The sequence below is a fragment of the Molossus molossus genome, unplaced genomic scaffold (genome assembly GCF_014108415.1).
Source record: "Molossus molossus isolate mMolMol1 unplaced genomic scaffold, mMolMol1.p scaffold_m16_p_3, whole genome shotgun sequence".
Taxonomy (NCBI): domain Eukaryota; kingdom Metazoa; phylum Chordata; class Mammalia; order Chiroptera; family Molossidae; genus Molossus; species Molossus molossus.
In genome coordinates, this window is record NW_023425366.1 from 13324851 (window position 1) to 13342807 (window position 17957).

The 17957-nt window shown below is 38.8% G+C and overlaps 1 protein-coding gene across 2 annotated transcripts in view; it reads right to left on the minus strand.

Moving 5' to 3' along the window:
- Positions 1-16991, minus strand: part of IL7R (interleukin 7 receptor) — a 28926-nt gene extending 11935 nt beyond the window's left edge. For both annotated transcript variants that reach the window (XM_036279222.1, XM_036279223.1), the window contains exons 1-3: positions 16783-16991; positions 12633-12771; positions 2039-2196 (exon numbers count right to left, since the gene is read on the minus strand). In XM_036279222.1, coding sequence (XP_036135115.1) covers positions 2039-2196; positions 12633-12771; positions 16783-16864 — 379 coding nt within the window. In that variant the 5' untranslated portion in view covers positions 16865-16991. The remainder of the gene's footprint in view (positions 1-2038; positions 2197-12632; positions 12772-16782) is intronic.
- Between the last annotated feature and the right edge of the window lie 966 nt (positions 16992-17957).

Genomic DNA, 17957 nt, shown 5'->3' on the forward strand with positions numbered 1-17957 from the left:
TAAGTGTGTGTGTGGGGGGGGAGGGGTTGTTGAGAATACGGAGAGACAGAGCCAGCGTATTTAAAGCCAGAGTATTGAAATAATTCATCTCTTCAATCACTTTGAACAGTTTTTCATACATGTGCATGAACTCTCCATAGGTAGAATACATACAAGTAGTTAGTATTCTATTGTACTGATATATCATAGTTGGCTTATATTTTCTCCTATACCTGGGTATCTCTGAGGTTTTGTAAAGAACTTTATTCACCTCAATCTGTAAGTAATGGAAACATTTTTGGGGTCAAAATCCCAACTTTTCTGATTGTTTTGATTTACTTGCTTGGTAACCAAATGGTAAACTGGTAATTAATATTGACTTCGACCCAGATAATTAAATGGATTTACTAATTTGTATTATTATATATATGGTTATTATCATGCAGATATATTCAGTAATTCAAATTATAATTATAATTTTATTTAAAATATAGTTATCACTTTTTTCTCAAAGTGTAATATATGTATTCTAGGTCAAACCAGATTTGCTAACAATCCTCAATAATAGGTCTCCTAGGAAGGTGTGACGGTAACTTCATGTATCAACTGGTGCCCATTTGCTTGGTCAAATGCGTCTAAAGGTACAATATTTTTTTAAAAGGACACAGCTGACATTTAAAGCAGTAGACTTTGAGCCCTGGCCAGTGTAGCTCAGCAGCTGGAGTATCGGCCCGTGGACCAATGAGTCTCAGGTTCGATTCCAGCCAAGGGCACATACCTTGGTTGAAGTTCGTCTTCAGCCCTGGTCCAGGTCGTGCAGGAGGCAACCAGTCAATGTGTCCCTCTCATGTCAATGTTTTTCTCTCTCTCCCTGACTCTCCCTTTCCCTCCCACTCTATCAGAAGATAAATAGAAAAATATCCTTGGGTGAGGGTTAAAAATAAATAAATAAATAAATAAATAAATAAATAAATATAAAGTGGTAGATTTTGAGTAAAACAGATTACCCTCTATAGCATGGTAGGCTTCATACAATCAGATGAAGGCCTGGAAAGCGAAGACTGAGATTCCCTGAAGAAGAAGCAAGTCTGTCTCAAATTCAACCCTGCTTGAGTTTACAGACTGTCTTACTTGCCCTTTGGAATTTGGACTCAAGACTACACTATCCATGTTCTTTGATTTCTAGCCTTCTGGCCTGTCCTACAAATTTCAGATTTGCCAGCCCCCACATTCATGTGGGCCAAGATCTTAAAAAATACATATATTCCTTATAGGTTTTCTTTCCTCTGGAGAATTCTATTACAGAAGGCATATTTACTTTTTAAAATAATTTGATTATTTAGTTAAACACACTCAGAATATGGTAAGTACATGGGGAGAAGTCTGCAGGGAATATAGGAGAAGGCGAGGTGATGAAGGACAGGGCGTAGGTGAGTGGATAACAAGTGACCCAGCTCCCATTAGACACTTCAGATAGATTAACTTCTCTTGCAATCTATAGGTGCCAATCACCTTCATTCGCTGAGTGTGAAAACCCAGAGAATTCTCCCAGTAAGAATTAATAGCATACACTTCAAAACTTTCATTTCTTTTAAAAATTATTTGACTCATAGATACAAAGAGCAGACTGACAACTGTCAGAGAGAAGGGGGTTGTGAGTCTGGGTGAAAAAGTTGAAGGAATAAAGCAGTACAGTTGGTAGATGCAGATCAGCCACAGAGATACGGTTTACAGTGTGGGGAATACAGTCAATAATGTCTAGATAACTGCGTGTGGAGCCAGGTGGAGCCTGGGACAGAGGAGGGAACACTCTGTAGAGTTCATGGTGTTTCTGGCCATTCTGTTGTACAGCTGAAATCGGTACATAATGGTAGTGAATGTAAACTGTGGTTGAAAATAAAATTTAAAAAAAGATTATTTGTGTTAAAGAATTTGCTTTTCTCTAATGCAAATAACTTTCAGGATTTGTCTACTTTTAAAATTCAGAAAATTCACACACTATCAATATCTTCAGATATCTGAAAAATGGAAATCATCCCCCCCCCCCTAATCTTCTTACCTATATGGATTATGTTCAATTTTCTGCAAGTTAAGGCCTTTTGTTCAAGCTTCACACATATTTTGCTGTCTCCAATCAGTAAGAATTTATTTGTCTTGATGAAATATATCTCTTGCAGTTTCCTTAATGTCAGGCATTTTACACTCACAAGGCTTTCACTGTAAAAACAAAAAGGGTATTTGTCTTGAGTCAAGTAGGAGTTTCTATATACAATGGACGAGCATCACGCATACTGTTTGTGAGACTTCAACTCTGACCATAGGTAAGTGAGTGGGTAGGTTAAAGAGAGAGAAAGAAGAAAAATAATGTAGCTTTTTGCTACCATCAGTGATGATTTCCTCAGGCATTAGATGTAAGTAAACCTAAAATAAGCAAAGCATGTTCATGAAAATAATAGAAAATTCTTATTCTTAATAATTGATCATTGAAAAACAAATACTTTGTTTGGGTGAAAAAGTAATAGTATTTTTGATATCCTACAGGCACATGGAAGAAATAAAGTTTGTAAAGAAACACTGACCAAAAAAGGTTAAAGGAAATGATAAAATTGTCTAAAGGATTATATACATAAAACCATATATATTTAATGCATAATTTATGGGTTTTCATAAGTAATTTTGACTGTGCTCTACTTTTAACCCATCAACATATTTTAAAACCAACCCTGCTCCCTGTTCCATACTATGTTCTGGGAATGGAATTATGTCACTTCTGTAACTTTCTATAACTAATTAAGATCAGGCTTCCAGAAAATGGAAGAAGAGAGAGTCGCCCACTATGCAACTAACATTAAAAGCTCCCAATTGTACTCTTTCAAAAATTTCCTATTTAAAATAAGTGTAAGGTTTAGTTCCAGTATTGGCAGAATAACTTATATCACACTAACTTTCTAATATATAACTCTAAACTTTGGACAATATATTTTTGAAAATCCTATTTAAAAACAATGGAGAGTAAACAAAAGCAGGCAGAAACTAGAGGGAATTTTATCCCTTTAAAAAAAAAGATGAAATCTTTGTGTCCTTTTTTTTCCTTTTCTCAACTTTTTATTTTTAAATTTTTTATCTGATGGCACTGCTCAGGTCACATAATGATAGACATCTAGAATATTACAAAAAGCCACAATTTTGTCTTAAGGAATTAGAGAAAATAATTTTGGATTCCCAAAGTGGCTGGCTATTTTTATGGGAGGAAATGCCTAGAAATGATAAAAATATAAAAATGAAAACATCAAATCAGCATATAAACTCTGCTCAAATTATTATATGTCCTCTTCATCATGCCTGTGTGGAGGAGACTCCACAGAAAACATGAAATTGCAATAGTTAGAAGGCTCTAAAAAGAACTAAGCATAGATTTTTGGTGCTGCTTCAAAAAAGGAATTTGGGTATTAATCTAGACAAATTAACTATCAGAGCTAAAATTAATACTCACTAGAGGATAATAGATTTGCACCCCCCATTTTCAACAGAGTTCTTCCTATATTCAAAAGTTACTACAAATAACTAGAAAAAGAAAAATGTGACCCATAGTCAAGAAAAAAAAACAGTTGATGGAAACTGACCCTAAGATGATCCAGATATTGGAACTGGCAGAAAAAGGACTTTAGAGCAGCTCTTGTAAATATGTTCAAGGGCTAAACATAAAACATTGTCATGATATTAAACAGACATTTAACCTTAATGGAGAAGTAGAAACTATAAAAGAGAACAAAATGAAAATACTATAACTAATGATTACATATCTAAAAAGTTTTAAAAGGTGCTGAATGTATGGGATGGACTTAACAGCAGATTGAGGTTGGCAGAAAAAAGGATCAGTGAACATGAAGATAGATCAATTGACATTATTGAGTCTGAAATAAAAGAAAAAGTCCTGGTGGCCTGCAGGACAACATCAAAGGGATAAATACATAATTTGAGTTCTGGAACAAGAAGAGAGAAAAAATTTGGCTGAAAAAATATTTTTAAAAAATGGTTCTGAATTTTCCAAATGTGGCAATAAATGATCAACTGTTAGGTTTAAGAACTCAGCAAATCCAAGCAGAATAAATACATCCATCCAAACAAACAAACAAACAAACAAGCACATAATAAAAGCTAAGCACATCACAGTCGAATGGTTGAAAAAAAAAAAGACAAATAGGAAATCTTGAAAACATCCAGGATAAAATATCACTTTCCATCAGAAACTATGGGAACCAGAAGGCACTGGAATAATATCTTTAAACCTCTGACAGAGAAAAAATAAGATGTCCACCTTAAATTCTTATGTGCACAAAATATTCTTCAATAATGAAAACAAAGTAAAGGTATTTCCAGATAAATAAAAATTGAGTTGTTTTAGGAAGTTCTTTAGATCAAAGGGAAATTATACTAGGTGAAATTTCAGACCTACAGATAGAAATTAGGGGTATCAGAAAAGGTACACTTCGGTAAATATACAAGACTATATATATATATCTAGAGCCTTCTAACTATTGCAATTTCATGTTTTCTGTGGAGTCTCCTCCACACAGGCATGATGAAGAGGACATATAATAATTTGAGCAGAGTTTATATGCTTACATTCTTAAAAGATAACTACTTAAAGCAAATATTATGACATAATTGTGGCATTTATAACATATGCAGAAGTAAAATATATGACAACTATAGTACAAAGGATAGGATATGATATATTGTTGTGAATCTCATATTTTACATGAAACAGTACAACATTAATTCTAAATAAACTCTGATAAGATAAGGTTGAATATTGCAATCCTTAGAGCAATCACTAAAAAGAGATATTGCGCCCAGCTGGTGTGGCTCAGTGGTTGAGCGTCAACCCATGCACCAAGAAGTTGCTGGTTCAATTCCCGGTCAGGGCACATGCCCAGGTTGTGGGCCTGATCCCCAGTGGGGGGCACATAGGAGGCGGCCAATTGATATTCTCTCTCATCGATGTTTCTCTCTCTCCCTCTCCCTTCCTCTCTCTCTAAAATCAATAAAGAAAAAGAAAATTAAAAAGAGATATTGCCCAAAAGTAAAAATGAGGGAGACATTGAATATCTCAATAGTTCCATTTCTTTCAAAGAAATTAAATTTATTATTAATACGTTTACCTACAAAGAAAACTCTACCAGACATGGTTATATGCTTGTAAATTCTGTCAAATATGTAAGAAATAGTACCAATACCCCAATTCTTCCAACAAATAGAGGAGAAATGAACCCTCCCCAACTTAGTTTATGAAGTCAGCTCAACTTTGGTACCAAAAACTGGCAAAAAATATTACAAAAGGAAATTTACAGATAAATGTCTCTCAAGAATGTATATGCAAAATTCCTTAGGTGAATATTAACACATTGATGTTATTACATAATTAAAAAGTAGGATGTGCCCCAGAACATCAAGATAGGTCCAGCAATAAAAATCAATCAATGTAACTCATATTAACAGAATAAAAGACATAAACAATCTGGTCATTTTGAGTGATGCAGATGAAGCATTTGACAGAATTCACCATCTATTTATATGATAAAACCTCTCAGCAAATAATTAATAGGATGACATTTCCTTAATTTGATAAAGGGCATTATAAAAAAAGTCTATACCTAATATACTTAATGGCAAAATTTTGCATATTTTTCCCTAAGATAAGGGAAAGACAGGAATATCTCACCATTTATATTCAATAGTGTGCTGGAGGCTCTAGCCAGTGCTAGGCAGCAGAAACAAATAAAAGGCACCCAGATTGGAAAGGAAGAAAAAAAGACTTCCTTTATTTTAAGACATCTTTATTTACATGGAAAATCATTTTCTCCAATGCATTTATAGGAACTAATAAAGTAAATTCATCAAGGTTATTGTACAAAAGTCAGTTATATTTCTATAGGTTAGCATCAAGCAATGAGAAAAAATAATTTAAAAAATAGCTTTATTTATGCAGTATAAACAAAATATTTGGAAACAAAAATAATAAAAAATGTGTAAGGCCTCTGCAATGGAAATTACAAAACATCCCTGACAGCTATTAAGGAGGATATAAATAAATGGAGAGCTACATTTATAGATTAGCAAATTCAGTGGTAAATATGTGAAAAATTCCCCAAATTGGCATTGTAATATTTAAAAAGTCTCAGTGGGATTTAAAAAATTGATAAGCTGATTTAAAAATGTATGTAGAAACCCAAAGAGTAGCCAAAACAGCATTGAAAAAGTAGAACAAATCAGAGCTCTGCATTTCAAATGTACTGAAGCTACAGGACAGTTTAGCACTGGCATAAGGATAGATAAGTTGATCAATAGAGAGCATAAAGAATTTGGAAATAGACTCTTACCTATAAGGTTAATCAATTTTAAATATAGGCACCCAATCAATTCAATGGGAAACAGAAAACCTTTGCATCAAATTGTCCTAGAACACCTGAGCAAATGTATAAAAAATTTCAATCTTACACAAAATTAATTAGATTATGCACCTAAACAGAAAGGTTAAAACTATAAAATATTCAGAAGAAACCAGAGGACAGTATCTTCCTAACTTTGGCAGTAGACAAAGATAGTAAAGATACAAAAAGGAAAATAAAAGAGAAAAAAGGTGGATGTATTGGACTTCATCAAAATGAAAAACTTCTTGCTTATTAATACACTATTAAGAAAATTAAATGGCAAACTACTGACTAAAAGAAAATAATTGTAATACATATATCTGTAATACATATATGTGTATCCAGAACATATAAAGAGTTTACGCCCTCAATATTAAAACTCAATAAAAAGGACAAAAGATTTGCCAAAAAAGACATACAAAAGGCTAATCAGTACATGAAAAGATGGTCAAAAATTATATGTTATTTGAGAAATGTCAACAAAAATCACTGGATACTATTTCAAAGCCAAATGTTAGAAATGATTGTAGCTCCTACATTATGTGTAGGAGGTAGAGTGGTGTAACCACTTTGGAAACCTGTCTTATTAACTGAAACACACACCTACCCCATCAAGCAGCAGTTCTACTCTGAGGTTCTACTGGGGAGAAACCCGCAGAGAAACAAAAATGTGTACTGACAAACTGAAAATAAAATAGTCTCAAACTCGAAAAACTCAAATGTCCATCAAGAGGAGACAGGAGTAAAATTTGTGGTATATTCATGTAGTGAAATTGCTACTCAGTAATTGAAAAGATGGGTTATGAGATGTGTCAGCGTGGGCCAATCTCAGAAACACCGTGTTTTGTGACAGAAGTGAGACAGAGAGGAGTGACCGGTGTGTTATTCCATGTACAAGAACCAGCAGAAACTGGCGCTGACGGAATTCAGAGCCTCAGTTGCTCATGGTGGGTGAAGAGTGACTGCAAGGGGCCCTCAAACATCCTTCTGGGGTGAAATAAACGTTCTGTATCTTGACTGTGGCCGTGGCCACATGTTAGATTTGCTTCTCAGAACCCACTTAAGATCTGTACACTTCACCATAGGTAAACGTTGCTTCCCAAACGAATGACCAACAAAGAAAGTAAATCAAATAAATTAATAAGGCACATAAAAATGAAAGAAGTATGTATTCTCATTATAAAACCTTTATAATGAGAATACACACTTTATTTTTATAAAAATAATTAAACAGTGCAGAATAAAGTAAAAGTGTTCATTTCTCCTCCTTTCTCAACCCTCCATTTAGTTTCCCTCACCTGTGATACCATGATTACCAGTTTGTTTTTCCTACATGCGCTTTCAATTGAGCCGAATAGCCCTAAAAAGAACTAGCTGGGGCAACTGGAAGTGGGGGTTGTGGCGGGAAAGAGCACCTCTGTGTAAGTTGCTTAAAAAAAAAGCATCAGTGCTTTGCCCAGGGCAGTATCGTAGCCGATGAGGTTTATCTGAAGTGTGATTATTGCTACACACACACACACACACACACACACACACACAAGTTTCAGACACTTTTTTTTTTTTTAAATCATAAGGAACAGGTTCTAAAAAGATCCTTGACTACTTCCAATCTAGAATGTGTGTCGGTTTTCTTCGGTGAATTGGATGCATGTGCACTTTTGTCTGCATGTGCTCAAGTGAGCCCTTTACATGAGTATCCGTGGACTCTGGCTGGCGGTGAGGTGAGCCCGAGGCTGGAATCTACGGAGATCCCCTCACCGTCGGGTGCAGTCACTCACCTTTGGGGTGCTGGTGTGTGGTCTCTAAATATATTTACTCTTTGTGGGACATTCCTTAAAACTGTCCCCCACTCCCAATTTAGTGAGCTAACCGTTATCTTTCAGGGGTATGCAATTGTTCTGGTTTTAAGTGTGTGTGTGTGTGTGTGTGTGTGTGTGTGTGCTTGTGTTTGTTGGAGTTTGTTCAGGATGTGTTCTTTTTTGGGGCTAGATGAGTTTTGCCACTTGGAGTGGAGTAAAAGTAAAAAGCCAGTATTTAAGGTAAACTAGACGGTTACCAGGGAAACTCTTTGGGAGGAGTGTCAGATGGAAAGTTTTGAAGATGACAACATTGCCATGATTTGATGACTAGAAGGGGCGAATTGGGGCAGAATCCCACTTCTAAATTTCAGGTAAACATGCGATGTGGAGAAATGAGAAGGATAATGGCTTTTAGTTCAATCACTGGGCATAGAATATACTGGGAAGTAAAGAATGCGTGGAACATTCAGCGACAAATCCTTAAGATGTAGCAAGTTCCTGGTGCTGTTGGAGGTTTAAGAAGAATCTAAAATGGTATGCTCATGGGGGAAGGAGATTCATGAGCCACGAAAAATGACGATTGTCATATGGTTGTCTTGGGAGCCTGGGCATCCTTTTAAAGGCTCTGAATTCCAGGAGCTGCTTTGTGGGGGCTGGGGGTGGGCGGGGAGCCTTTCAGGAGACTAAGATAAAACTGTGGCCTGGAACAGAGAGCCTGGCTGCAGGTGACTGCAGGCCCTTTAGTGTGCCCCATGAGTAATTCACCTCCATTCAATCCAACTCATTTCAATTGACTTAATTAAATTAAAACAATTTACTTGGTTGCTACTATATATTGCCAGGATTAGGAATGTTCTGGGGCTACACGGTCTGACACAATAGCCACTGTCCCATGTGCCTACTGAACACTTGAAATACGCTTGGTCCAAGTCGAGATGTGCTCCTAATATGAAATGCACACCAGATTTTGAAGGTTTAATATGCAAAAAAGAATGTAAACTATCTCATTGATATTTTTTGTTCATATTGATTACATGTTGATCATAGTTTGGATATATGAGGTTAAATACAATATATTATTAACATTCATTTCACCCATTTTCTTCCTTTCTTAAATGTGACTACTAGAAAATTTTAAATTTTATGTCTGGCTCGCACATTTGTGAATTGCACTGTATTTCTGTTGGATAGAACCATTCTAGGGTATTTAAGGAAAGGCATCCGAGTAGTTCAGTCACTGGGCTAACAAGTCTGACCCTGGGACCTTCCCTGGGGACATGAACCCTCAACCACTCACACAAATCCCCTTGTTCGGAAAACAGGGAGAGGCTGCTGGAGAGCATGGCACCTGGTTCTCTAGCCCGCCGCCCTCCTCCTGAATCTGTATCTCATCTCGCTGAGTGTGATGGTGATATTTACATGGGAGCATGGACAACAAAAACAAAAATTAACTCCAGTTTTTATTCCTTATTTGAGCCTGAAAGACAGAATATATCTCAAAAATATGGAACAACTTTGAAAGTTAGTGTAGTTTACTGTAGGGAGGACTCCACTAACAATACCTGTCAGAAATTGCTAGTGAAGTCTAGACTGAGGTAGAATCAGCAGGGTGTAGCCTGTGACATTGGTAGTAATTGAGGAAAACAAAAAATGACATATTTGAAGTGGTATCTGTAGGCGGTGCAGGGGAGTGACTGTGGTGCCCCCAAGAATGTGGAAATAAAGGAAACACAATTGCCTTCTGAGAACTGACTATAAAAATTGTGCAAACACCTAAAAAGCTGGGTCCAAATTCAAGTACCTATGCAGGCAATATAAGTGAGAGACGTGAGCCTAACTTCAGGATCGAGATTTAAGTTCCCGTCTACAGAAACAGCCAGAATTCTGTTCTATTTGTTTTGGATGTATGTGCCCAGTATTATGAAACCCGATATTTAAAGAGATACCTAGATATCTCTTTAAATGCCGGCAACTTATTATTATTATTATTTTAAATCACTTTGAGATCTGAACCAAGTAACTCCAGTCTTAAAGTTAACAAATTTCCTTTGTTTGCCTCTATACTTACTGAACAGCCTTTTGATCACAGTTTTAAATGAAAATCAGACTACTGAGAGAATTAAGTACCATTTACAGACACTAATGCTTCTACCCCAACCAGAGAGCTTAAAGAATCCCGAGGGTCACAGAGCTAGTTTTGAATTTCAACCTAGTGCCTGTTTCCAGGTACCTCTGCTTCGTCACTCCAGGCTCCTGACAGCTGGTTAGTGTTCTGGTAAATGAAATACGTCAGGCTCCCCAGTAAGAGTGGATTTATACTAATATGTAACCTATTGGCCCTCTCTGTCCCTCCTCCCCCCGTCACCACCCTGAGCCCAGTATGAATATTTGGGTCTCGATTGTAGTTGTATCTGTCGCTGTGAAGTAGTCCACTGGTATGCTGGTAATCCAACTCTGTGATTTTGGCTCATTCAAATTCATCCCTGAGAGATGGAGCCACACATTGAGCACCAAGTAACTAGGTTTCTACACCTGGCAGACTGATGGCCAGATCAGGCAGGTGGTAAATTCACCCAGAACAATGCCCCAGGTAAGCCCTCTGGGAAACAGCACCTGGTGCGTAGGGACTTTAGCGGAAAGCACAATTTTCAATGATTTTCAGTTTCTTCTTTATGAATTTATATCAACAGGGGAAAAAAGCTCCATAAATTAGTTTCAGTGTGGAAAAGAAACCCAACCGAAGCAGCAAACACAGCTCTCTGAGTTGAATTTGAGACACGTACATTGTCCGCTCTGAGCCTAGGGTCCCAGCAACCCTCCCGCAGGTGTGGGGACCTTTATGAAAACAGCACCGTAACCTACAAGGAGTTCACACTGACTGTTTCACACGGAAACCATGTCTTACGGCGATTCCTTTCCAGTGGAAATATCTGACTCCAACTACAAAACCCCAGTGGAGGCTACGGGCAGGTGGAAGTATGTGAGGACGTGTGAAGACTGTCAAAGGAGCGGGCACGTTTGCTCAAGTGAGCCAGGAAGTGGTCAGATGCGTGTGAGTGAAAGTGGACAGGAAGGTCAGCCCTGGACTCCTGAGAGAAACCGCAGCCTCCACTGAACTCCACCAACGGCGGCTTGGGGAACCCAGAGTCAAACCTCTATGTCAGACCATAAAAATGAGCTCATGGTTTGAACGAGTTATTGGCCGTTTTCGTATAATCTAGCCGCAGTGTAGATTCTGGATATTGGAGGTTCCTGTTCCCTCGACATAGTGTATTCCTGGAAAGCAGAGTATAGAGGCGAACTGACAGGGGCAGGCGGGCATGCTGTGAAAGTCAAGTGCAAGACCAGGTCTGCCCAGGGACTGAGCAGGATCTCTGCAGGGCGGATGCAGGAAGCCTGTAAGTCAGCGTGACACATGGAATTCAGGGCTTGTCCGGACCACGCAAGTTGGGGGGGGGGCTGGCTGAGCGCCGGCGGAATTTAAGAAGCCCTCTTTTACTACTGGTGGGTCCTGACCCACTTGTCTTACTAGGAAACTAACCAAAATTAGGTTATCTGATAGGAATTTGGAGATAGCCACAAGCCAGAATTTCACGTTAGAGTATTTTTTCTCAAGCCACCAGAGATAGTAACCCTTAACAGCAAGCGCTGATTTGTGGGGGAGGGGGAAGATACAGCCCACTGAGCTCTTACCAAACTTTCAAAACAGAGGTTTTCTCTGTTTCTTGGCCTGTTCTCTGAGGCTTCATGAAACCAAGAGCCAATTTATTCCTGTGGGGTTTTGGAAAATTGATACTGAGAATATCATCTAAAGCCAAATTTTGTCAAGGAGGTGGAAGTTTGGTCTCTAGTCACAAATTTTTTTTTTACTTAATGCATTTTTTTCATTATTTATTACATAGTGGATGTGTTTTCTAATTAAATTACTAAAACCTTGAATCACTCAGTCATCACAACCTCCCTGTAAGGTAGTAGAGCTTATTTAACTGGGGAAGAAACTGGCATAGAAAAGTTGCATCACTATCTCCATGTTAAAAAGCGGGTAAGTCGGTGTTGGGATTCGAAACCAGGCATCAGAGTGCTCCTTGAAAGCATAACATGGTCGCATGTCAGGCCAGGAGATGTTTTAAGAGTGTCCTAGATGAGCCAGGATTTCAGTTCTGCTATGAAGTCAGGAGGGACGTGGGATCTAGATTCATGCTAGCATTTGGCTGTAGCAGCCGGACCTGAAAGATGAACCGCAGGATGAGTCTTTGCATGAGACTTCGGGTGAAGGACAAAGAGTTCCAGAAGGCTTTTGGAATTCATTCGATTGTAATGTTTGATAATTAGCCCCCACACTCCTGCCTTTGCCACTGTTGCTGCACAGCACGTGAAAAGAAGGAATTTCTAGTCAAACAGTAAAGCCAACACTTCTCACCATATTTCAAATTGCAGATGGGTGCTGTTGATGTCCGGGTCGTCAAAAGCACAGCTCAGCAAGTGCTGGGAACCATCCACTTCCAGCTGACTGTAGCAGGAGAAGGAGTAGTCGTCCGGTTCTGCGTCTTCCAGGTCTCCTGGGGAGGAACAAATGTGCAGCCTTTACTAAGGCAAGTGAGTGGGTGCTTTGGAGATCGGCTGTGATGCTAATGAAAGGCAGCCTTTGGGGGCAGACAAAAAGAAGTGATTATAGTTTATCTAAAGAAGAAAAACCCAAAGGCAGAGACGAGAAACACTTTTGAAAACTAAAACAAACATACAAAAAACAACCCGAACCAAAACAAAACCTAACGAGCACAGATTTTTCTAATACAGAAAAAAGGGATCATTGCAATTAAGAAGTGACATCCAAATATTTCCAAGTATTTCTGCCCGTGGGTTAGTGCTTTAGAGATCTAGAATGAAGCACTGAATCCAGTCTTTCCTTTATTTAAATGGTGATTTCTGTGGTTAGTTTGTACATTTCAAGTAAGAGATAACTTCCTTTCTTTTTTTGTTTTAGAACATTTTATTTTTTATTTTTATTAATTAATTTTTGTTAGAGATGTTTCTCCTTTTTCCCCCACTGATTCCTCCCTCCCCCTCCCTCCCCTCCCTGTCCCCAGTTTGTTGTCCATGTCCACTGTTCATGAGTAAATGCATATAAGTTCTGTGGTTTGTCTCTCCCCCACCACCCCCTCTTCTGGGGATTGTCAGTCTGTACCCCACCTCCATGTCTCTGGGACTACCCCATTCCTCAGACTGTTATGTTCAAGTAAGTGATAACTTTCCATTATTCATATGCTACCTAATCTAGCCTTTGACTTTATTACAAATCTTCATTTATTCCCTTTCAAGTGTTCTTTTGAATGAAAGAAGACGACAGAAGTCTTACAGAAGTTCACGTTTTTAAGGGGTAGCTTTCTCTTGCCTAAATGGCATCATCCCAACTGAAAGCACCATTGATTATCTCTGTTGTGTGGATATTTATTTAAGGTAATTTGTCTTAAGTCACCGAGGCAAATGTAATTTAAAAAAAAATTAGATCTAACAGGACTTAGATCTTGTAGAACTCCCCATAAATCTTCTAGATACTGCTTCTGGGCTTATTGATCTTCTATAGATACTGTATCTCATAAATAAGAGCAAATTCTGTAAGTATGAAAGGAACCAGAGATTTTTTTTTGCAGTTGCTTTTACAAAATACAGGCTGTCCCAGATCGTATTTAATTTCTTAAGTTGGGTTGAAGCCCCTAAGCTTAAATAGACATTTTATATGTATATTTCACAATATTTAATAGAGAAAAATCTGTCAGCAAACAGACTCAGACCAGACTGGAAATTAGATGCTTCTAGGGCTTTAAATCAGATATTTAAAAAAATACTAAAATCAAACCCCAGCTGAATGTCCCAAAGGGCCATGAGATGTACAAACAGCACCCTCTTGATTTAAGAACCAGCAGGCCGGTGAGGACGGTAGTGAGGCCGGCTGTGAGCAGACCCGCCAGCCGAGGACAGGTCAGTTCGGTCTAAGCAACAGATCTGGAAGAGCCACATCAAGAGGAGAGCGGCGGACTCTGCTCTTCCTGGAAACTCCTGGAATCCATCCAGTGCCCAGTTCTGCTCCCAGCAAAGCCTCCTTGGGTCGCCTCAGCAGGGTGCAGCCCTCCACTCGATCAGACTAAACGATGAGGGCAGCCCACCACGCGGGCTCACAGAGCGTGTTCATTCCCAACCTTCCAGACTGAGGTCTGTCCTGAGAGCTGGCACTGTTCTCAATGGACAGGTTCTGGGTGGGTTCAGCCTGCTGTTCTTGCATGGCAGTCCGTACACTGCCCTGATGTTTTCTCTTCTCTGGACCATCCACCCATCCTGTACAACAGAACCTCTACTGCTGTTTGGGTCCAGACACCCATGGGTCAGCTTTCTCTCCAAAATACTTCAACATGCAAAGCCATCCAGAGAGCGAGCAGTTCAGAGCTGCTGGGCGTGGGCAGAACCAAGCACTTTCCCTGTCCTCAGCCATCCGGTCTGGCAAAGTGAGTCTGTGTACATTCTCAAACAATCTACAGAGCACTGGCCATACAATTACAGTGGGTAGATTTTGAGATGTAGCTCATCGACTCTCCAGCAGGTTTTACTAGGCAAGAAAAAGTCCCCTTAATGACTTGCAAAATTGCCATTTTACAAAGCAAATGCTATTCCTGATCTAAGGTGAAACATTCTCAGGTAAGAGTAATATACACAGTGGTCAAAGTCCCCAGCACCAGAGCTCAGCAGAGGTGGGCTTACATCCTAGTGATTCAGCCTTGGAGCTGTGGTCCTCTGTCAGGTGTCTCAACCTCTCTGAGCATCAATGTTCTGATATGTACATTCATGTTATTATGAGGAGCAAATACAAAGACTTGGCTTAGAACACAGTAAGCACTCAACAGGGTTAGCTATGACTATTATCATATATTTCTTTTGAGAAATAAATCACAAAAAGGGAAAATAAGAATTCTGATTCTGAGAATATGAACGTGAAACTTTTGGGGCTCCTTTGAAAAAGAAAAAGGTTCTATGTCAAAGCTGTTAGTTATTACTATGGCTTTGAAATTACATAGAGCTTTTGAACAGCAGTGAGCTGACCTATTATTTTAAATGTTCATTATCTAAGCATATTTTTTCATAAAAATTTAATTTTTTTTGGAAAGTGTATTATAGACAATATAGTGTGGTTTAGAAGTCTTCCTACTGAAAGGAATTAGTTGATGAAAGGTGTAAGTGGCTTGGATTTTTTAAAAGTAGCCATTTCTTCTCTTGATTATTCTTGTGGTTTTCAGAGAACTAACTTATCTTTCAACAAACAGCAGCTGATTCATTTACACACGAAACTGGGAAGTGTGTTGATGTGATCGTGGGGATGGGTGGTTACAGATCTCCTTAAAATGTCTGAAATGTGAAAAGTTGAAGTGAAAACTCAGCTTTCAATTAGAATTCATATTTCTTTTAAAAATGATATAGTCACCAGGGAGAAACAGAAGGAATATATTATACTTCCAAATAGTAAGATTTATGTGTTACTTGCCAAGCATCTGTGTGCAAAACACAAGGCGACATTGGCATGGAACCATGGCTGTCCCTCACAAAGTGAGTCATTCATGGTCACACTGTGAAAAATGTCAACCCTCTGACAATTCCCGTAATGAAAATATTCTAGGAGTTTCCATCCTGAGCAGTTACATGACTTAAAATATCGAAACTGAGTCATTAGGCTGATGTAGTTGATAGAAAAATACTTTTTAACTCTTAAAGTGAAGGAGTTTAATTTTCAGGAAAAAATTGGTGGCCCAGCTTCCCAGGTGTCCCTGCGGCTGCTGCTGCTGCTTTATCTTTGTCTACGGTTTTGTTGTAATTACAGTGTATTTACTAAGTAGGCAGCATCTGCTTCTAGGTACTAAATACATTAAGGATCCCAGAGAGAACTATCATATGATAGTAAATTTGTTGATACAGAGACAATTAAATATATTTCAATGAGGCAACTCACTCAGATTTTTCTCTGTTGTTAGTTACTAAGACTCTCACATAAATCCATCAAAACAAGTATTTTGAAAAAATTTCAAATGCTGTACATTTAAATATTGCAATTGGATGTCCACCAGATTCTACACACTCCAGTGCTGAGGATGTGGCGATGGTAAATGCAGACAAAGCTGTTGTTTCTAGACGTTATTTTATCACGCACGTTATATTTTTGGAACTTCCTAAAAAGCTACGCAAAACACATATAGCTCGATGTCTTAACAAAATACAACCAGCAGGCTCAGCTGTTGCATCTAATGGGTGTTGTTTTCGTTAGAGCAGAGGCGTTGACCGACACTGAGATCCACATTCGGAGAGTCAATCAGATGCATTTCTCTTGACAATTCTAAGACTTACTAAGCCACCCTCAGGACTGTCCCCCAGCCCCCTGTCCTGGTGGTTAGAATACACACAATGAAGGAATAAATGGCAAGTTCTCCATTCCAACCCAATGCCCAGCTCAGGTCTGTTAGAGATCTGAGCTACCTAAAGCATGTCCTTGAGATCATCTGAAATCCTAAGAAAAGTTAGAAATGACTCACCGTTCTGTGCATAGCCACTTTCTCCAGAAACGACCTGAAGCAAATAGAAAACAATACCAAAAGCAGTCCCTAGAACTGTCATTCTGAGAGAGAGAACGAGAGGCGAGCAGGCGTGTGAGCCCAGGTGTAGGAATGAATGAGAGGAAGCGCGCGAGCTCAGCGAGACAGACTTCAATCTACAGCTTTAGTGCTTTATACTTACTTAACCACAGACAGGGGGAAGTATAAACACAGCAGAAAAAAGGCATGCTTCAGAAACAGGAAGTCGGAGTAAAAGTACTGCTGCTCTCAGCAGAGGTGAGGAAATGAAGGGATGGAGCCGTCAACGTCAGTGTGCTTCTCTGATATCCCTGACAGCCCCGGACTCACCGTGCTTATCCGAAAGAGATGTGACGGATTCAAGTGTAAACTCGAACTATTTCAGATTAGAGTGTGAATGGGGCCCATTTTAAAAGAACCATGGGACAAAAATCAAAACTTACAAAGCTAATCGATTAACTGTCAGGGGTGAGTTTTGATTGACAGAAAGGCTCTGCACTGAATAAAGTAATTTATTGTAGGTAATATAGTAAATGGTTCACCTCCAATCTCTGAACGTAGCGAGTTTCACAGGAAGATCAATTCTTCTGTTTTGTTCTCTATATAGCCCCAGCAGTTACTTATACCTCACCCATCACAGTTGGCATTCAAAAGATATTTGTATAATTTAGGAGTTAACAGAAGATGGCCGAGAGGCCAAAGTTGACCTACATCCTGCTGTTGTAAATAAAGTTTTATTGAACATGGCTACTTTTGTGCTGCCACAGCAGAGCTGAGGTGCTAAGACAAAAACTGTACAGTGCACAAAGTGTAACATCTTCACTGTTTGGCTCTTCACAGGAAAAGTCTGCTGATCTCTTGCTTATCAGATATAAGAGTTAATTCCCTCGTGAGTTTAAAACAGGATTCTATTTGTGGAAATCTGATTGCCACACAACTTTTCAGGAATACGTGGTCCATGTAAACCATACTGGTGTCTACATACATAGGGCAGAAGACTGAGACAAGGAGATGATTCAGACTCGCTCCACACTTGTCTACTAATTGAAATTGCTCCTGGCATGGCCTCATGGTTAAAGTAGTGATATGTGTTAAGCCTGGCTGACCTCTTGGTCATTGTTGGATTTTTTTTTTTT